At 44.7% G+C, this 21,288-nt stretch overlaps 1 protein-coding gene across 2 annotated transcripts; it reads right to left on the bottom strand.

The window, feature by feature from the left end:
• Positions 1-2,113: 2,113 nt before the first annotated feature.
• On the bottom strand, positions 2,114-20,795 carry LOC307251696 (axin-2-like). Of its 2 annotated transcripts, none has more exons than XM_080029093.1 (11): positions 20,576-20,795; positions 18,073-19,064; positions 15,271-15,411; positions 12,177-12,279; positions 10,176-10,316; positions 8,836-9,251; positions 8,153-8,302; positions 7,795-8,037; positions 7,514-7,618; positions 6,726-6,851; positions 2,114-4,096 (listed from the first exon to the last, which is right to left on the bottom strand). In XM_080029093.1, the coding sequence occupies exons 2-11, from the start codon at positions 18,918-18,920 to the stop codon at positions 3,970-3,972; spliced, it is 2,400 nt and encodes a 799-aa protein (XP_079885219.1). In that variant the 5' UTR covers positions 18,921-19,064; positions 20,576-20,795; the 3' UTR covers positions 2,114-3,969. The 2 variants fall into 2 exon arrangements, with proteins under 2 accessions (XP_079885219.1, XP_079885218.1); XM_080029092.1 differs by lacking the exon at positions 20,576-20,795 and adding an exon at positions 19,990-20,201.
• Positions 20,796-21,288: the final 493 nt, after the last annotated feature.

Here is a 21,288-nt window from a genome sequence, read left to right as displayed (position 1 = left end):
TATATCTCTACTCTGACTCAAGTATAAGCTTTTCAGGTATACTCTTCACACCCGTGGTCAAAAGGCAGGTTACCGTGAAAGCAGGAACTTCAGAGGCTTGCGTATAACCCACATTGCACTTCGACAAAAGCCCCCATTAGTACTATGGAATGCCACAGAAAAAGGCTGAGAGAAGAGAGCACAGTCAGGAAGGCAGGGGGGAAGGAGAAGGAGCAGCCCTGATGTGCAAGAGAGGGAATGCGACAGTCAATGTCCATCTATCAACGCTTCTGTGGGCAAAAATGCAAGCAATTTTCCTGGATAGGTTTCCCCTTCAAAGCCGGAGCCCCCAAGAGGCTGTAAAAATAGAGTTAAATGGAGAGGGGTGGGGTGGGTGGGGGGTAGAAGGGTGGAGAGGGTTACACCTGCCCCGTTCAACAGACAGCTCAACACAAAAACTCTCTGGTTCAGCCTGATTAAACCCTCCTTATTGTAAAGCTAACACCATATAGGAATTGATTTTAAGGTTTTTTTTTGGGGGGGGGAGTATGTAATGCCTTGATTATGTGTTAGAAGTTTTCACCGCACTGTGCCTTTTGATGGAAAGAGTCTGGGAAATGAATCTGCTATTTGTTAAAAAAAAAATTCAGGAATGGCTGTATATTATTATTTTTTTTTAATGTAGTGTGTATGTGCTTTAAGGAAGAAGAGTATACAACTACAGTATCACAAAGATGTGACAAGCATTGGCGTCTCGTCAGTTTTCTTTCTCACCACTCTCTTGCCATATTGCTACAGCTACCGAGCGGAGAGAGAGAGAGAGAGAAATGAGAACATCATTGTGTGGGAAAGTGAAAGCTTGTCAGTAATGACTGTTGTTATCTCTGTTAACGTGGCTGGCTACCTCCGCTTCTTTTTTTTGTTCTCCTTCCAATTGCAAGTCTCTTTTTATGTCAACAATTTGAACTGTGCCATACAAGTGAGTGAGTCAGCAAGACAGCACACGCTCCCCCACAACGCTAAATTATTTCCTTGTATTAAACAGGGAAATAATTTACACACACACACACACACACACACACACACACTCCACCCCCTGCTGAAATAAAGCCAAATAATTGAGTCAAACATGGCTGGGCCCTCTGATAGGGGAATGCAGCCTTGCTTCATTAGTGTTTATGTTGACTGTCAGTGAGTGAAGCGCCCGGTCCTCATTGCTCTTTTAATAGGACCAATTAGCCCGTGCTCCCCATTTCCATGCCTAATGTCTTCCATTTAAGTGCTGAATACAGAACACGCACACATAATTTAACCACTGAGAGGGGAATGCACCGCATCAAGAGGTTACACAAGGCTTTTAGTGATTCTTGTTTACGCATTGAATTAACAGCTCGCGTTCATGAATGTAATCCCAATTATAATTTTTTTCAGCAACTACAACCAATTTTTCCAGGTTTTCAGTCCGACTGTTTGGGAAAACTCCTGGCAATAACGGCTTTATGACATGACTACAAGAATTAATATAGTTAATTAATCATTTAGTTCAAAACAAGTCCCCTCTCAACACCCAGTGTTATCTACTCTTGTGCCTCTTTCACAGGGACGACTATAATATCATTACTGAAAGAGACATGAGAGCTACCGTAGACGACATGTAACTGTCAAGAACAATTATTGGGAGTGAAATGCCCTGTCATTTTCAGTATATGTCATTTCACTATAGCATGGTGTGGAGTGTTATATTTAGGTATTTCTTAATATAATGATAGTGTTGCATTTTTAATTGAACGGCTAATACAGACTGGTTTTAGAGACTAGTTTTTTTTAACTAGCATTTCATTTCCTTTCAGTACTTTGACATTAATCAATAAGGATGGAATTTTACCTGAGTTTTTGCTTTTCTAGATTTGCACAACTACATAATCCATACTTAGTGTCCAAGACCAAAAGTAACCCACTTAAACGCTGTCTGTTCCTTTTAAGTGTACAAAATTCTGCAGTCCGCTAAGCGTCACTTTTGTATATATATATTGAAAAAAAAAATAGCTGGGAAGTAATTCAATAATATTACAAGATGATATTAGGAGGTGCAGTACAACCACAACCAGGAGAAGAAATTCGAGGCACATAGGTGTTCATTTGAAAAATATAAAACTTTAATAAAGGCTACATCTCTCAATAATTACAATAATTATAGGTCCATGTAAATCTTTAAATGAAACTCTTTATATAATGTATAATTTACAGTATAGATAGGATGAAACAAAACAAAACAAAACAGGCTGTGGTGTAAAAACAAAACAAAAAAACAACAACATGATTATTACAGGATATTATTAAAAGCATAAAAATATCTTTTCCAACATAAAACCCTTCTGAAAACCAAGGGATATATATTAAAACCCTGAAACAGGGTAGCACATGGTATGGCATCCATGTAGGCACAGGTACTGTACTCATAAAACACCAGCGATAGTGTGTATGTATAGTTTGTGTATGTGTGTGTGTGTGTGTGTGTGTACTGTGTTTGCATTACATCTGTCAGTATCCATACTTCAGAATGCATAATTACAATGTATACAGGAGCTCTGCTATATACGATGTTACTGTTACAACATTCAAAGGATATTGGAGCCATTATTCTTCAATGTTCACTTTTTTTTTTAAATATTTTTTTGTCACACTAGCTGACTCGCCCAAACTATAGTTCTTGTTAGCGCAAGTTATTTTGGTGTGCGGGCTGTAAACACAGCCATTATTACTCTAGATGGTACAACTTCTGCTCCAGGTCTTCTCTCTCTGTGTGTGGATGTGCGACTGTTTTCTACCCCTCCCTCCCCCCTGTGCAATGTCTGCTTTACAAACAAAGGCACAACAAAAAAAGATTGAGCTCTGTCGCTGGACTGAGAGAGAGAGAGGAAATACTAGTGTGACAAACGTAACATTACAAACTATCAGCAGCATATAAGACTGGGATCGAGTCGACCATTAGAAATAGTGGAGGGAGGGAGTGCGCCTCGGACAAAAGACCACCGCTAAGGTTGTTAGTTTTTGGGTCGGACGGAGCGACAAGGCTAGGGGAGGTGCTAGGCTAGTGTCACGTCCTTTTGTGTAAAGTAAAAAAAACAAAAAAAAAACAAGAAGAGACAAACAAAAAACAAACACTCAACATATCACCACAGTAATTCTCCCAACATTCAAAGCAGCTTGCCCATTGGCTGGAAAAAGGGAGGGGAGTCGGAAGAGAGAGAGAGAGGGAGGGAGGGACACAGGTTTAAGAAAACTTAAAGGAAGGGAGCACAGGGAAAAAGGAGTGGGTTGGTTTTTTTCAATAAATACTTAATAAAAACGTTTCAACTCTTGACAAAAAGCATCTATATATATATCTATAATACATGTATATATACATATATATATGCACGTATGTATATGCACATGTATAGACGTTTTTGTGGCGATGTAACGTTAACGTTAAGAGCAGGTTTGGTGGCACTGTGTCTTCAGCGCCTGCCAGTCCGATGCTCTTTAGCTGGCCGTGAACGCACCATGGGTCTCTCCTTACATCACAACAAAACAGTCATCTACATCTTCAGTGGTTATATTCAAGAAAGAGGCGGGGCCTCCCCCCCACTGGCCTCCAATCATCATCATCATCCTTGTATTGGTCTTTTTTTTAAAGTCTCTTGTGTCGTTCCCTTGTGTTTCTAAGGCTGATTGGTTGATAAAGTCAGGGAGGGGGCGGCGCCTCCTCTGTGGGGTTTTTCGGCATACTTCATTGGCTCGTCTTCCTTCAATCACTCCTCTTGTGCTGGATATATTAACTCTGTTTTAGCTTAATATTAAGAAATAGAAGAAAAAAAACTAACAAAAAAAAAAAAGGAGTCCAGAGTGTTTTTTTGTGTGTGTGTGTTAATTACACAGAGTCTCTCTTGCTCAAGTTGTTTTTTTAAGGGCAAGGAAAGGGCAAAATAAAGTGGCTTTTTTTTTCCTTTAGTCCATCCTCTCCACCTTGCCCAGGACCTTGCCCTCATACATGGGCAGAAGAGCGGCTTCCTCCAACACCTCCTCGAACACGGCACCGCACTCAAACTCGTCGCTGGCTTTCTTGAAGTAGTACCTGAGGAGAAGAAAAGGGGCGTGGTTAGAAAGAGGTTGAGCGGAGGTGTACGTACAGAGAGAAAAAAAACATAAAAACAAAAATGACATAAGGAGTTCATCTGATACATTTCATGGCCTTTTTAAAAAACACTTTGAGGCACCTACGCGACTATACTTCCATATACAGTACAGGGCTCTCGCACAACTCCCTTCAGTCCAAATCAAACGCTCACGCACACGCACAAAGCCAGAAATGGATCCTGCTCAAAACAACTTAGTCATAGCCTTCAATACCATCCCTTGCACACTTCAAAGACACCGGCTGACTCCACATCACACCGCTGCACAAACAGAGCTGAACCCTCCGTTTAAACACTCCCTGTGATAATTCAAGCTGCTCCAAACAGCTTTTTGTTTCTGTGTGTGTGTGTGTGTTCATCCATGCGTGCCCTGTCTCCTCATCCACTTGTTCATCTTCACTGCTGCCGACCATTCTACAGATGCCTATCTATCTGTCCAGCAGGGTCTTGACTAAAAGTTGAAGGGTTAATTAGAGGCTGTCTCCCTGGCTTTTAATTGGGCTGGCTGTCAAACCAAGGGCCTTTCTGTCACACACATTGACATTTCTAGGTGCCTGAGAGTCTGTCTGCCTCTGTGACGGCCAGAGCGCACTCTGCTGCTTCACGCACATGCCCCTATCTTTCTTTTCTCTATTACACACACCCCCCCCACACACACACACACACACACACACACACACACACTTGGGGGCAGCTTTTCTGATCACCAGCGGAGAACAGAGAGAAAAGAGACAGAGCAGGAAGGGAAGAAAGCGGAGTGCAGGCCTTCTCTCTCTGGCTGAGTGGGTGCGATAGGTTGGACGCGGGCCCAGCCTAAGGAGCTTTATGCTGGGTAGGGGGGTGGAAGCGCTCAGACGGTCTCCTGGAGGTCACAGGTCGTCTAGCTAGCCCACTCTTCTCCTTCTCTCAAGCAGAGATAACTCCCAGGGTTAGCCCGACTGTGAAGTCTAACCCAGAGCTCCCCCTAATGATTTCTCCTCTCTACTTTAAACCCAGCAAAAGATCAGCGGGAGGGGATTTAATGATAAGCTTTGTAATGGAAAAATGCCTCATTTGGCCCATGTGTGTGGCTGCGTTAGGAATACAAAGAAAGAAGAAAAAAGCTCTGTGTTTTATGAGCAATCACTCAGCTGAGAGTCATGCAAACAACACAGGTTAAGGAGGGGTGTACACAGACGTACACACAGTTCTGTTTTCCATGTTGATTGTAATTACACAAAAAAAGGAAAAAAGGGGGAGGAGGAGGAGGTTGCGTTACCACAGCTGCAAGGTTTTTGGGCTGGAGTGTGAAGCGATGTGAAAAAGGGACAATCGTTCATTTAATGATATGGTATTTCAGCAAGGTGTCATCCATGCTTTGCTGGGCATGGGATTTAGCCTTTTTCATCTTCATTAGCAGTAACCCAATATATGAATGACTCTTCTCAAATTTAATTGGCTGGATTATTATATTTTTCTTTTTAAATGCTACACTCTCACTCACAAATAGTTTAAAGTTAACACTTTGTTTCAGAGAGAGAAGCAGCAAAGACAGACGGACTCTTTCCACTGGAACATGTTTTATGTGGCAGGATTTTTTCTCTCTCTCTCTTCGCAACATCTGGCACCAATATCGTCTGGCAGAGCCGCTGCGTACTGTTCTCCACTGTACCGCTGCCATGTCCAAATTAACCAACTCCACACATTTCTGCTGCCATTGAAGCCAGACGCTTCTCATCCCCACCTCCCCCCTTTTCTCATTCGCTCGCTCAAGAGTTATGGGATAGCAGGGGTGCAGTGACTTTGTTTGCAGGGCCTTCTTCAACTCTTGCCTAACAAGCAGATGTGGCTGTATCCTAACGTTGATGTCATGGGCATTGCTAGCCTCGGTGTCTTTTTCTAACGGCAAACAACCTACGCAGTATACCGTTAGCAGTTGCTTGACGAAGTTAGTCTGGACTTCCCGATTTCAATGTTTTCAAACTGATGGCTTCTACAATATTCTATATCATTTAAGACATCCTTACATTGTTTAAAAGTTCACTCACTCATCGTTTGGGATTCACAGGAGGAATTTTTTTTTCTGTGTTAATTGCTATCGGTGGTTAGCAGAAGAAGGGGCTTGCTGCATTTGATGTTAACGTCTGATGCAATAGTGTGGAGGAGGAATTTGAGGCCTCGCAATGGTCTTTGTGCACAAAATAAAATGTCCCAGGCTTCAAAGCCATATTTATTAAGGCTGCCTTACCATGGAAATCAGTACCAGATGTGAGAAAAAATTTGCTCCAGAAACACCCCCCCCCCTCCCACCCCCACTCCACTCCCCTCCCTTCCCCTCTCTCAGTAAGCCCGGAATACAGTGGATCAGCCCAGTTCCTTTTCAACTATCTGGGCTCCAGCATTTCACACTCCCACTCAGCAGACACCAAGCTTATACAAGTACAATCACAAATGCACATACATGAACGGATGACAAACCCCTGCTACAGCCAACAAGCTCATCCAAAGCAGGTCTAAATAAAACATCTCACCAAAGAAAGTGCCCGTGTGCTTTGATGTGAGTGCTTGAGTGGGTGGTTTTATATTTACCGGTAGTTGCCTTTCTTGCTTAGCTGTTCCTTGAAGTGTCCCAGGGTGAGGCAGTGGGTCTTCATCATGCTGCGATAAGGAATCTCCTCACCGCAGAAGAAGTAGGTGACCACGAGCTCCTTCGACCTGAGCCAGGCAAAATGAAAACACACTTTTAGAAGTTGCATTGGTGAGATAATCGGTCAGATTGTAGAATGTGGACAAATGAGTATTATTACTAAAGGATGCCAAACGGACAGCTGGCCCACTGAGGGTCAACCAATTAAAAAAGAAAAAAAAGAAAAGAGGCCTCACAGTCAGGTGGCTGTAGCCCAACATCAAACCCTCTCATTCCGTTTAACAAATGTATGAAAGTGGGATGATACATTTGAGTAACCAGGGGCTACTTAACAAAACTTTGTTGGCTTCCAGTGTGTGTGTGTGTGTGTGTGTGTGTGTGTGGTTAGGATTTGTTAGTAAAGCATATTTAATCTTAAATGATTAAAAAAGCAAGAGAAGAGGAGTTCAAAGACATAGCATTGCTGACTCACAACATCCCTCTTTTCAAAGGGATAGTGAAAAGTCCATGAGGAAAGTGGTTGAAAGAACAATACAATAGTGTGTGTGTGTGTGTGTGTGTGTGTGTGTGTGTGTGTGTGTGTGTGTGTGTGTGTGTGTGTGTGTGTGTGTGCATGCGTGCGTGAAAGGAAATCTAGAAAACTAGAAATCAATTGGGAAAGATATTTCTTAGGAGCTATTGAACTAAAATGAGATTGTGTTGGTTGATGAAAAAAATAAGAGATGCATACTCGTCTGCTTGGAGTCCGGGGCTGGCTAGAGGGCTGCTTCCAGCGGGGAAGGCAGCTGCTGGATGGCTCTTGTCTCTCTGAAGGCTGCTGGCTCCTGTCGAGTGCCTGTCAAAAATCACAAGAGATCAATGACTAATTCATACTCACATCCACATCAAGAGAAACCGCTGGACACCATTTAGAGTCAATTCTGATGTGGTCATTGAAATGTGGAAGATGGGGCCAGACCGTTTAGTTTTCCTATATGTGTAAAGCTGTATGTGTGTCCAAAGTGTGCCTACCTCTGCTTTGGTGGCTTGGAGACCTCTTCCAGTCTGCGGCAGGCCTCCTCCAGCTGTGCCAGGGTGTTGGGAGGGGGCAGGGGGGGCATGGCCGGGTCCTGGATGAAGGGGTGGCCCGGGTGGTGGCCGCGGGGGTGAGCCCCGCCGCCGATGCCACCGCCGCCCCAAGACGAGGGGGAGGAGTGAGTCCGACTGGGCAGGGTCTTCAAGTCCAGGGGGTTGGACTTCTTTAGGCCTTGAGTGCTGTTGGAATGAAAAGAAGAAGAAAAAAAGGTCAATATATATATATAACATTTACTGGGAACTCAAGACATCAGTGGACTGCTGGTGTTGTGGAGTCTCCGTGGCCGACACCTACCTGTGTGGCTTGTGCTTGCCCTGCCTCTCACTCTCTAGGATCCACTGCCAAACATTCTGAGAGCGGTCGGTGGCGTCTAGGGGAAGGCGGGTTGAAGACGATTCCTCATCGGTGGCCTTCACTGGCCGTCTGGACAAAGTGCTGCAGCGACTGGAGGAGGAAGAGGAGGCAAGTTAAGACTCAATGCCAACACAAGAACTAAAAGGCTTGTGAATGTTACGGTGGCAGAATATATCGAAAAATTTGTCTTCATAGCGAAACAGTCAAGGTATACGTATTACAAGGACGGCTATACATGGTGGCCTATTCAATGTGCCATGCATTCGCTATATTTGGCCGATCAGATGTAGCTAACCAGAAAATGTTGTAAAGGGAAGGCATGAAGATTTTTTACTCAGGTAATCAATGAATACTAAAACCTTTACACCATGTTGTTGGAATGGATGTAATGCCTTTGATATATTTTTGTCTTTGTCTGGGTCTATGTTGGCCGTCAGAGCAAAAAGATTTTAAGTTGCATATTTAAATATTTGTTTACTTATTGCAAGTGATATCGTCATCACAATTTTCGACAAGGTTATCGCATATCGCAAGGTTTTTCTTGATATCCTGCAGCACATAAAATGTCACAGTGTGATGTACTGATTTCAGCAATAAAAAATTCTGATGTAAGTTTCACTCACGCAGGGCTGAAGTCGGAATAGTTGGCGCCCCCTGGAGGGCAGAGGCACTGCACGCTCTGAGCCGCCTCGGCCTCGATCTGCTCCTTGGTCTTGGGCCCGGCGTGGTGGTGGTGGATGTAGTGGTGGTGGATGTGCTTGGTGGACGGCCTGCCTGCCATCAGGGCCTTGGCGTGCCCGGGGTAAGCTCCCGAGAAGGGGCTGTGGCCGGGGGAGGATGCCGCCACCACCAGCGTCCGGTCTGGGGAGGTGGAGCGCGGCGAGTGGCGGACCACGCCCGGCGACTGGCACCCGGGGGTCTTCAGGACGCGTGACAGGTGCTCGTCCAGGATGGCCTGGGGGTCTTCCTCACACTGGCTGCCTGGGGGGAGCATGGGCTGATGGAGGGCCACGTCGCTGCTCTCCTCCCTTTCCTCCTCCTGGACAGGCAAAGAGTCAAACAAAAAAAGTTTAGATGATAAATAGAACATTCAAACACAGCCATATGCAGAGAAACGTATGCCTCAACTCAAGCCTACTTCTATCTATCTTCCTCTGAAGTCAGTAGGAGCAAACGCTTGGATAACTTCATTTGAGTTTTCCTTTTTTTTGCCCCCACTGTTCATCTTCCCTAACAGGCTTTGGGTGCGCTTCATCTATAATGCAGAGTGTGCCTGTGCTTCACAAAAGAGACTGGCACTGCACTTATCCAGCAAACGTGCCACTGGAGAGTAGCTAAGTGCTAACTATTTGAAGGCACTTCAAGTGTGCCTCGAAACATAAGTTAGAAAGTTCCAAATGGAAAGTAATAGCTAAACCTAGACAGACTTTCAAATCCCTTGGTCTTTTCCCCGTTCAACAGCACGCTATAACTAGAGTAAAAAGGCTTTGGTAGTGTAATATGTAACCATCGTCTAGAGTTAAGTTGGATATAAGTTAGAATATTCAAGCTGCAGCCATGCTATATGCTAGTGGAAGTGTCAGACTGTTTTAAAGGTGCACTATGCAGTTTGAGGGGAGGGGCATTTGTTTACATCTGCAGAACCTGCAATTAGTTTACAAAACTATTTACTATTTAAATTTACTCTAGCTGTAATTCTTAGTATTGAATAATTCTATCATCATAAATAAAATTAAAATGTATCTAGACTAGAATATGCTTGAAAAGAAAACTGCTGGCCCTTCTCCTGAAACCAACACCAGTGAAACAGTCACTTTTCAGGTAGCTGAACAGTATTCCTAGAGATCCAACAGTGAGGAAAGTTTGTTTATTCAGTTATGAAAATATATACCTTAAAGTTCACTTCTCTGAGACACCCAAAGTGACATAGTGCACCTTTAAATAGTTGTATGTGAATGCGTACCTCCTGGATCTGCTGCAGCCTCTCCTCCAACGAGCTCAAGGTGTCCTGCTCTCGCTTCAGCTTTTCCAGCCGGGCGATGAGCTGGGCGGCGAAGGCTGAGGGCTCGACGGGAGTCATCTCTTTAGGCAGCCTGTGTGTCCTCTGCAGGGGAAACAACACAAGGAGGGGAAGGACACTATTAGCGTGGGTGTAAGTGTAACTACTTAGTGTTTCTGACGGATGCAATATGTTGCATTCATCCACTGCCCTTGCCCTAATCCTATCTTGTTCCAACCAAAAAAAAAAAGAAGCCTCTACTATTCCAAAAAGGCCTAATCCAAATGCCCTTGCCCTGGAGCTAACCTGAACCTTCTCCCGGCTGCCCGTGCCCTGCCCCACATCTTCTCATGCCCAGTTGCCCTTGGCAGTGCCAGTGCTGCTGGGCGAGGGGAGGGGGAGTGAAAGACGGGGGGGTAGCAATAGCAGGGTAGCAGTTGGTTCCCGCTCGGAGGGGAGGCCCCCTGCCTGCACCCCTCTGTAGCCCAACCGAGCCATCAGGCTATGCAGCCTCTGAAGTCAGCACACTTCAAAGGGCCCTTGTCAAACATCAAACGCACACTAGGGGTGGGAGGGACATGCAGCTTTAAATCTCCCATATCGACGGAGAAGAGAGAGTGAGGGAGAGAAAAAAGGGAGAGAGAAGGGGACCAAAAATGAACAGCATTGAAAAAGGAGGGCGAGGATTGAGATGTGTTAGTGGAGTGGCAATGGGGGCAAAGAGAGAGAAAGAGTAAAGAGAGAGGATTGAGGAGTCAAATACTGGGAAGATCTGAGGGGGGTGAGTAGTAATTTATTTCCGGGCTGCATTCAGGGCAGCTCAGAGGTACTCTAGTCACATTATCCTCCTGTTTCTTTAACTATATGCACCGGCTTCTCTCTCTCTCTCTCTTTTTTTTTGTTATTTGGCACACTGGCTTTCTTGATTTTGACTCTCTTTTTTTTGTTGTTCCTCTCATCTCTTTGTAGACACGATGAAGGGAAGAAGAAGAAAGGCAAAAGCAGAGCTGCTGGCAAAGGAGCGCCAGCCCTGCACGGGGCCCCCGCTGCCTGGGGCTGGTGCATCATGGGAGACAGAGCCATCTCCAAATCAGGAGGGAGACATTAAAGGAGTGCAAGTGGGAAAGGAAAAGAGAAAGATTTAGAAAGAGAAAAGACAGAGAGGAAGAGAGAAAAGGGGGGAACAGACAACAGTGTGTAATGCGCACACACACACACACACACACACACACACACACACACAAACACAAAACTCTCTCACATACACATACCTGTATTTGGATATGAAGACAAAAGATTTCACATTGTTGTTCCTGCCTAAAAACAGCACCACTTCCCTAATCTGTGTCAACCTGTTTTAACCTACTTCCTTAAACCTTCCAACAACAACTTCATCAGGTCAGCAGTATCTTGAATTCAAAGCTTGTACACTGTATCAGGCAAATACTAATGGAAGAAAAGTGAAATTGACTAAAAATGCATTTAGATAACATGTGCTACCACCAGTTATCATTGGTGCATAAAACACATGAAGCTATGACGTTTTCTGGCATGTTACTGTCATCCAGATGGAATATAAAAAGATGTCAATAGAACTTTATATTTACAGCCTGCTGGGATTGGGGAGATCGTGTGTTGTGTGTGTGTGTGTGTGGGGGGGGGGGGGGGGTTGAAACAGCAGAAGAAGAAGTGAAGTGGTATGCTAATCCTGCCTTTCATTTACCCTGACTTTCATATTTAAAAAAAAAAAAAAAACGAGAGGGGGGAATGAAATATAATATTCTGTCACAACTCTGAAAAAAAAACAATAAAGCACAACTCCTCAAGGAATCAGGACCCAGTTGTCTTCCAGTATGTTGAAGGAAAAAGTTTGAGTTTAGCAGATTACAAAAAAAAAAAAAAAAAAAAAAAAAAAGGAGGAAACACTGGGGCAGGAAGTAGAAGTGAAGGAAGTATAGGACTTACAGGAAAGTGGGGAAGCGTTATCTGGCCGTTGATCTTAACACTGCGATGCATCTCTCGCTGGAGCTGCTTCTTGGTGCCCAGCTTGTATGGAGGGATTCCATCTCTGTTAAACAAAAAAGACAAGAAAGACATTCACTCAAATGGCCTTTTATTTACTATTTATTAAGTCTATTATAACCAATTATCCAGTGGAAGCGGGTCACAAAACCTCAACACCAACAGCTGGTGCATTAGTGCCATTAGCCAATCTTTGTTGGTGAAAGAGTCCTTTAGGAGGCAGTTCATTATTGAAGTGACCGACACAACACCACCCAGTCACCACCCACTAGGCACATTACAGCTAAATCAAAGGCCGCGGGAGCCCTTGAAGCCAGGGCAACAAAAACACACATAACAAAACACACCAAGACAATGGGACAGATATGCTAAACATCCCACTGTGGGCCTTCAAAAGGAGAGCCCCACTGATAAGATTACTACATCAGTCCTTGTCAACTCTGGGGTTGTTGTTTTTTTAAAGTAGCAGAAGAATTAGAGATAGCCTCGGTAGCTAGCTAGAGTTGGGAACTACAACAGGCTAAAGCAGGCTAGCAAAAGCTGCTTAAGTGCCGCCGGCTTTGTAGCTCTGACATATTAATGTGGCAATAGAGCTGTAGCTAGCAATATCAGAAGTCTCTGAACAATTAAGCATTTATTCTGGGAATCTTATTCTCCATTTTTTATTCTGTGTCTGCTTTAGCTCTTCCAGTCAGCTGCCACTTAAGCTGGGCCAATTATGTTGGCCGTTTTGGCTGCTCAGAAGTGTCTGACCTAGCCCAAACGCTACTTTTTTTTTTTATACTGCCGCCTCTTTGAAATCTCACACTCATGCACATATGCACCCGCTGCCATCTTCGTTTGGCAAGCGCTGTGCTGTGAGCCTCTGATCTCAGCAACATCAAAAGGCTGGTTTGTAAGATAAGGTAATGTTTGAAGTTGGTGCAGCAGCATTCCCCAGCGTCCAAGTAAATCCATAAATAAGATATAAGCAAAAAGAGAAAAAAAATCCCCCCCCACCACCCCTTCTTCTTCTATCCTATACCCCCCCCCCCTTCCCAAATCCTCTTCTTCTTGTTCTTTATCTGGGAAATGAGATTCAAATTTGCAGTGTGCCTTTTAACCACTGTAAAAGGACGCACTAATGAAATTGTTCCCTCGAATGAGAGAGAAAGAAGCTGCGTCTTTTATTAGAATCAGTAAGGGGGAGAGAGAGAGACGGGAGCTTGGGACAAGGACAGGAAAGAATCTCTGTGTCAAAGACCTTGGTAAGAACTATTAAAATAAATTGCCTCTGATACATGACGCTGTTCAACAATGAATCTAGTTCTTATTTATTCATTTAAACAAGTCCTGAAAGTCACATTCACAAATATCAAGAAGGCAATGGAGCCAAGCTGCCAATGTAACCAGTGTTAAAGCAAGTTTCTTGTAAGTGCAGGCTACTAAAATCAGTGCTTCAAAAACTGTACCCTCCAGACTACAAGCCATCATCCCTCAAGGCGTAAGAAGAAAACACAGGGAAACTCTTCAAAAGTAAAAAAGAAAAAAAAGAACTCAACAGCCCAAAGAAACTTGTGCGCTAACAAGCACCCCAAACGTAAAAGGTGCGAAAACACGATTCCCACAGAAACGCTTGCCAACTTTACCTATCGCTAACTATGTTTTTATCGATCCAAACTTGGGCCAAACCCTGGCCCAATCACGTGAGGCCTAGTTGTTGCTTTGTCCAGGTTGGGGAAAAAAAGAGAAAGAAAAAAATGCAGTGGACTCTTTCATGGTTCCATGGGCTCCCTTACTTTATGGGGATCTCCTATTCAGTTGTGCAAGTCATTTTCAAAGCAGCCAGCCACCCTCTTATCCCCCTAAGCTCCCCCTCACCTAACAATAGGCTGAAAGCGATTCAGTTAAGCCCTTTATACTCCGTGCACTTTATTTTCTCACTCCTTTTTGCATGTAGAGGCCAACTACTCCTGCCATTGGTTGTGAAGGTTGAACCACAGAGCATGTGGAGGGGTCGGGTGGGTGCCGTAGAGGTGATTTGATTTTTTAGGGGGGGGGGAAAGGGGGGTTGTGGGGGTGCCCTAGTCTGGCCAGAGGGAGTTCCTCATGCTTGGTCCCAAAGTCTAGCAAATGAGTTACCCCTGTGAAAAACCTCACAGACACATGATCTCAGCACGCCGCAGAGGCCAGTGGCAGGAAACCGACCCACCATGTGAGTAAGCCTCCTTTCATTTGGTGCCAACATTTTTTCAATGAGTTTGTCTTGAGGCCCGAATGGCCATTTCCCTTTCTCTCTCTCTCTCTCTCTCTCTCTCTCTCTCTCTCTCTCTCTCTCTATCTCCCCCCCCCCCTCTCTCTCCTCCAGCTCTTCAAAGGGAAAAAGCGATTAGATAATATGAAAAAAAAACAAGTCTGTTGTGGCAGAAGGGTGGGTGGGATGGATACATTTCAACTTTGAGGAAAACGACAACGCCCCCACCCACATCAAGACGTTTCTTTTTTTGCTTTCTACTTCTCCCTTCTCTCCAGCCTGTAACGCATCAGAATAAACTTCAAAAGGTCTTCAGACATAATGACTTTCCCAGAGTTATCTCCCTGCAGGGCCACAGTAACAACTACACACATTAAAAGAATTACCTGGAGTCAATCATGGAGGATAATTAAAATACATTACAGACAATTATTTCACAACGGTGCAGCTCCCCCTGGCCACAAGTGAGAAGAAAAAAAAGAGAAGCAGAATCTGTTGAACTACAAGGCCAAATATTTTTCTTCACACCCTGAGACTTTTCTCTTTTTTTTTCCTGGAGAGGTGCAGCTGACTGAACCCTGGCCCAGGCAAAGTTTTTAGATACTATGAAAACAATCAAATTCACAGAGCTTTTGGCAGGGGGGGGGGGTAGGGGGTGGGGAGTCGGCTGAATGGAAATGAGAGGTTTTTTGAAGTCGCCACATTATCTCCAGGGAAAGAAGAGCTGGTTTAAAATGAGAGTGACCGAGTAACTTAAAAAAAAAATTAAAAATCCACTAGTAAAAACTTCAAAAATCAACTTACACGCTACTGTCCGTCATGGACATGGAATCGTCCGTCATGGCATCGCTGGAGATCTCGCTGTCGTTGGCACTGGTGGCAGGGGCGAAAATGTAGCCCGAGTTGACAAAGTAAGGGCTGGCGGGGTCTCCTCGGCGAAGTGACCTGCAAATTAAACAATTGGACAGGCTTTAATGGGGATGTTTCTCTGGGGGGGGGGGTGTGTTGGTGAAGTGAAGACAGTGGAGAATGTGAAATACAGATGGGTAAAAGGAAATTTTTCTCGGTTTCAAATTGATTTTTTTAAGTGGCGAATGTGACAGCTCGGAGATTTGTTGTGCGCAGATTTACTTAATTAAGAATCACTTTTATAAAGACATGAAGGAATGTGACTGACAACCATATTAGAGATGCTGGTATGGGTTTCTTTATTTTATTTCACTCTCTTGTCCAAGTTCCTCCTCGCTAACATTAGTGCAGTGAATGTCTTGTATGTGTGGTATGTTGAGTTTTTGATTTTATTTTACAGAATCTTCTGTCTCTTTTTATATATTTCCATAGTGTTTTAGAGGCTTTTTTGTATCTATTCACCTGTTTTACACTTTTCGGATGTTGTCACTGACAGGACTGCATCAAAATGTGTTGTACATTTTACAATGACAATAAAGACTCTTCTATTATACTGAGGTGTGTGTCAATGAACAATGGCATTCCACATCTTCTCTCTTTTGCTATCCCTCCAACCTCTTGTTTGGGCCAGGCCTTTCCACTCTCTCTTTTCTATGTGAAGTGTTTTCTCCTCCATGCTCCCTTACTTCTACCTCTCCCTCTCTATCATTCAGTGTGGGGCCCCTCCTATTACACACTCACCCTTGCTTTTCCTTTCTAAAGTCTCTCTCTCTCTCTCTCTCTTGCTGTCTTTCTACCCTCTCCTGCTGTGTTGCATTCCTGTTTCAGTAGTGAAGGGGGTGGACAAGGAAGGAGGGAGGGAAGAAGAGGAAGGGGGGAACTTGAGCTTTAGGAGAGAGAGAGAGAGAGAGGGAAAAGGGGGAAGGAGGGCCCCTTTCTTTATGAGAATGCCTTCTGCCGAGAGTGCTGAGAGGAGAACCCCAGCATGACTAAAGCCGTAGGCCCCCGAGCACAAACCTGACCTTTGGAAGGTCCGCGCAAAGAGTCAGGTATTTAGCACAGCTGGGCTCTCTGCACACCCCCCACCCCTCCTCTCACTCTTTCTTTCTTTCATGATCCCCCCTTCCTGTCTTTCCCTTCCTCTTGTCTCTCCCCTGTCTCTCTCTCTCTCTCCAAAAGCATGCTTAGTCTCTGTCAGACAGATTTTTTTTCTTTTCTTTTTTTCAAAATGGAGAGATGAAAGTGCTGGATAGAAAAGAAAAGAGGAAGGAATGCACTAAGACATGGCCACAATCTATGGTGAAGTGGGATCAGTGGTTGAGGTTGCGGAACTGAGCTGAGGATGTTTTTTTGTTGTTGTGTTCCTGTGTCACTTTGGAGTCGAGGATTGGGAGGTTTTTCAAAAAGAGCAGAGAGAAAAAAGGAAAGAAAAAAGGAATCTGTGCAGTGGCAAAATTAGTTCCACATGTTTGAGATGGAAATTGGGTTGACCCTAAAAGAGATGGTGAGGGGCAGGGGGAAAAACATGGGTGACGGAAGGGAGAAAGAGGGGGCTCTCTCTCTCTCTCTCTCTCATTCCCCACTTCTCTTCGAGTGAATAACAAGAATGCAGGGGATCACACCAGGAAGCCAGGAGATGCCCCACATGTCAACAATCCCCTTTCTCTTAATGCTTCCTACCTCAAGATGGTCAGGAAAGAGTTACTGTGCTAAGATGCTATCTTACATCTGCTCGCAAAAGGATGAAAGAGTAAGTTAGAGTTAGTTGACTTAATCAGTTACATTTTTTTGTACGCTATTTTTATTTGACCATTTTAAATTTCTAGTCTCACTAAACGTTTAGTTTAACATGGGAAAGTATGTATTATCTTTAAATCACACTGTTCCTAGCAAACCAGAGAATAAAGAGATTGTCAAACAATTGGGTCCAGATGTGAGGACAAAGTAGTTTTGTCTAAAAACTTTTAGAAGGGCCCTTTGATGCAGGCTCATGCATAAAATCCACTTTTTTTTTCTGGCTTGAAAAGATTTCAGCTGTTGGACAACGTTTGGGGGAGAGAGCTAAGCGAGATAAAAGCCCCAAAATGCTTTCCACAAACAGTTTTTGCTTTCATCTCGGACCAAGAGAACAATATCTGGGCTTGGCACAAGACTGACTGGACAAGTTCTTTTAACTCTGTATAAGCATGTTTTTCTGTTAGGGACGTTCTCTTGACAGTACACAACAACTTAACTGCTTTGTAGGTGGAAAAAAAAGGAAGTAAATGCAGCCTAACTTTACAATAGCATCATACTATTTTGATATAGCTGTAACAGTGGAGAGGCTCGGTGTCTGAATTGTGTGCCTGAACCGGAGGAAGGGTTTCAAAGCACAGGAAACTTGAGCAAGCCAGCAGAGGGCTGCCTGCGAGACACCATTTACTTAAAAGGAAGCCTCAGATCCATTGATGTTTTGCACCCACCCCGCCCCTCCAACCCCCTGACTAACTGCAAGGCAGGAGGGCACAAACACACAGGCATGTTCCTCTGAGACCCTTTGATCAAGTGCCTTTATCTCTTGTCTTAGGCATTTGTGAAATAAACCTAAAACTGCCACAAAGGCTACTCACTGTAGTTTAACTAATGTAAAATGATCATGAGCAGAATACTAATAAAATCAACATGCACAAGCACAACAATATATAACTAACAACTTACCTGCAACTATTCTCCAGCACTTCAGCTGCTGTCCGGATGGTAGCGGTAGCCCTCAGGGTTTTGGTTGACAGTCCAACCACAGACCCTAACGTTTTCGCCTTCAGGTCGCTACAACTCCACTCCTCTTCTTCCATGAGAGGAGGCAGGTATCCGCACATCAGCTTGAGGCTGCCGAGAGCAGCGCCGCCGCCACCGTGGTTCATGTACGCCGCGTTCTCGCAGCCGGTGCGCACGTATTCGAGGTATATGTCAGAGGTCAGAAACATCTGGTACGCGTTCTCCTCCATGTTGGACTGAATTTCCATCTGTGCCTGGTCGAACATGACCGAGTCTATCTGTTGCTTCTTGATACTATCCCTTATGAAGGTCTTGGTGGCGGGCTTCAGCTGCTTGGCGACAATGCTGTTGTTCTCCACGTACCGCTTGAAAATAACTTTGGCGACTCGCGACGTTTTGGTATCCTTTAGGTCCATTTGCCGGAAGCCGTTGCAGGCGAACCAAAAGTCCAGAGTGTCGACGCAGTTCTCCCGCTCCAGGAAGGTCCTGAAGAGGTGAGCGCCGTCTCGGTCTCCCAGGAGAAAATGCAGCGACTTTGTCCACCGCACTAAGGGGGAGTCCGGCGTCGCGCTGCCCTCTGGCTCCCCGAGACCATCCTCGTTCCTCCGCGGTGTGGATCCGGGAGGAGCGGCGGTAGCGGGGATCTCTTTAACCTTGCTCTGGGCGGCTCTCATTTTGGCAGATCTGCTGGGGTTGTAGCATGACGCCTCTCCCTCCTCCCCCGGTACCGGAGGACGAGGAGCATCTTCTCGGAAGCTAGTGCTGATGTGCTCCGTAAGCGCCCTGCTCATGGCTCCAGCTTGCAGCTCCGCGTAGCCGTGTGTGTGAGAGTGTCGTCGTGCCTCCACCACCACCCAACACCGGCAACGAGCTCCAGCACTAATCCTCCTCACTCTCTAAAAGCAGCGGGGGAGCTTCTCAGGCTCCTCTTCACTCTGAAACACAAAGTATTGATCTAATCAAAGCCAGATCCTGCTGAACTTCAAAGAAAGACATCAAGTAAACAGTCCCTTTCAACAAAAAAAGAGAGAAAAAGAACCCTCGCCGGGTTCACAGATAAAGGAAATATGAAAGGCTTTTCTTTCGTTTCATTTAGCTATTTATAATCTAAATGAGAGATCAACTGCAGCCTACATTCTCACCGTGCATTGATCTGACACATCAAAACACATTTTTTTAAACAAGAATAATCATCTCGCACAGCCTCGCTCACTCCTCGCCAAAACCCGTATTCTCACAAACTGTGGCTTACACGTGTTTTCCTAACGAGTCCATGTCACAGGCTTCAACTCCAATTAATTCCCAATCTGTTTCGGACGACCGTACCTTACCCCTGTCTGCATCATACACATATCCACAGTAGACACACACTGACACCCACCCTACACACACACTCTTCCACACTTGTCCTCACCATACGAGAAATGCATCTGATCTGCACCACAATGACCTTAAATGTAGTAATAGCTCATACGAGGGGTAAAAAGCCCCGCGGGAAAAAAGTCAGTCGCTCATGCGTAAATGATCAATCGCCCTTAATAACTAGCCAATGAAGGCTATTACCTCACACTATTAAAAGGCACAGCCCCGGTAAACGTGGCTGAACTACCAACACGATAAAAGACTACATATATCTGGAGTGAAAGCTCATTTAGAAGCTCAGTGATTTGAATCGGAGACCTAATAGCGCCAAACCCAAGGAGAGTCGCTACAACGACATAAAAAAGTGTAGTTTGCGGCTGCAAATGTAACCCTTTATACAGTCAAAAGAGACAATGTTACTCTACTGTATACTATGAGCGATTCGGAAATACAATCGATGTAGGCTGGCAACAATGTGAGCAAATTCAAACAACATACCATCGCAGAGCAGATCTAAACCAGAGTAAAAAAAAACGTTGAAAAGTTGAACAAATTAGTCCATTTACAGTAGAGTCTAATACAGTCCAAAATTGTCCGAATAGTAATTCCACAAGAGGCGACGATGGGACTATTTCTAGCCTGTGCCGTGTGCCACATGTGTCCTTAATATCTCGCTGCAAAAAAACAAGCGCTGTAGTTTATGCTGTACCCTGTCCCATTCAACAACTGACCTGCGAGTAGGCAGGCTCAGTCCCTATGTAGATCAACTGGGGGTGTCAAAATCTGGAGGAGGTAGGCTAAAAGAGAAGGGAGGGGTGGGGGGGATTCTGATTGAAGAATACATCCCACTTATTTTCCCAGCTAAGAAGACGCACTATTCGTTTTTTTTTCTTTTCTTTTTTTAATCTAAGCTACACATTCATACGCACACAGACACACAAACATAAGCTTCTTATCTATCTCACCGTATTTCTCGCCCACAAACAAGAAACATAGCCCGCATTTCTCAACTTCAAAGCGCGAGCGGCAGCACATCAAAGCGGCCGAGAGAGGGGGCCTGTGGAACAGCTTTGCTACAACTTACCATCCATGTAGCCGAGTAGCCTCCCCTTTCTTTACTTCTTTTTTGTTGAAAAACGTGAAAGTAAAGTAGTCCCACAATAGGCTGCCTCGCCGTATAGCCCTACTGTGTGTCCTGTATCGTCCTGTCACATTGAATGTAACCGCGAATAAACAGACTTGTTTTCCCCAAGACTCCTCTCCCCAGGTATAGGCTAGTGTTTCAAGAAGTCATGGCAGGCGGTAGAAAAATCCTCCAGGCTGTTTCTAAACCAACTGGGCTGAAGGTTTAAGTGCGGACTTCAAAGTGAGGCACCGCTGGCCGGGTCCCGGAAGATACATAGAAAACAAAAGCGTCTCGTCTTCGCAATAACCGACGAAATACAACACATTAAAACGAACCACGGTTACAACGAAGGGCTTGAAACAGCTACAAATGACAACATGTCTTACATTCGACACTTTCTCGTCCGCATACTCGCGCGCGTAGACGCTCGTGAACGTTTTATAAACTTTTCTAGAAGAGTAAAGGATTTACGTACATGCCAGGACCTTATCAAAGACAGGCAATCTAGAGCCAACTCCCCCGAGGCTTTAGAGCGTCAGAAGTAAGTGATCTGCCGCGCCAATAGCATTATTCTTACAGTCCGCCTGTTACTACACAAAGTTTCAACACGAACACAAAGCAAACAAAAGCTTTTCTTTTGTTGTTGCCCGTGGCCTCTTCCAAGTGACAAG

This window comes from Ammodytes marinus, assembly GCF_949987685.1.
Source record: "Ammodytes marinus genome assembly, chromosome: 6".
NCBI lineage: Eukaryota > Metazoa > Chordata > Actinopteri > Uranoscopiformes > Ammodytidae > Ammodytes > Ammodytes marinus.
The sequence above is the reverse complement of the archived record's forward strand: the minus strand, read 5'-3'. Positions and strand labels throughout refer to the sequence as shown.

What these genes read in the sequence shown, in the direction of transcription:
- LOC307251696 (XM_080029093.1), bottom strand. Translation starts at nt 18,920, where the DNA reads ATGAGCAGGGCGCTTACGGAGCACATCAGCACTAGCTTCCGAGAAGAT. An exon ending in CCCGGACTCCAAGCAGACGA is followed by an intron (nt 6,852 to 7,513) that starts GTATGCATCTCT and finishes TGCCTGGCTCAG; the next exon opens with GTCGAAGGAGCTCGTGGTCA. An exon ending in AGCAAGAAAGGCAACTACCG is followed by an intron (nt 4,097 to 6,725) that starts GTAAATATAAAA and finishes TCTTCTCCTCAG; the next exon opens with GTACTACTTCAAGAAAGCCA.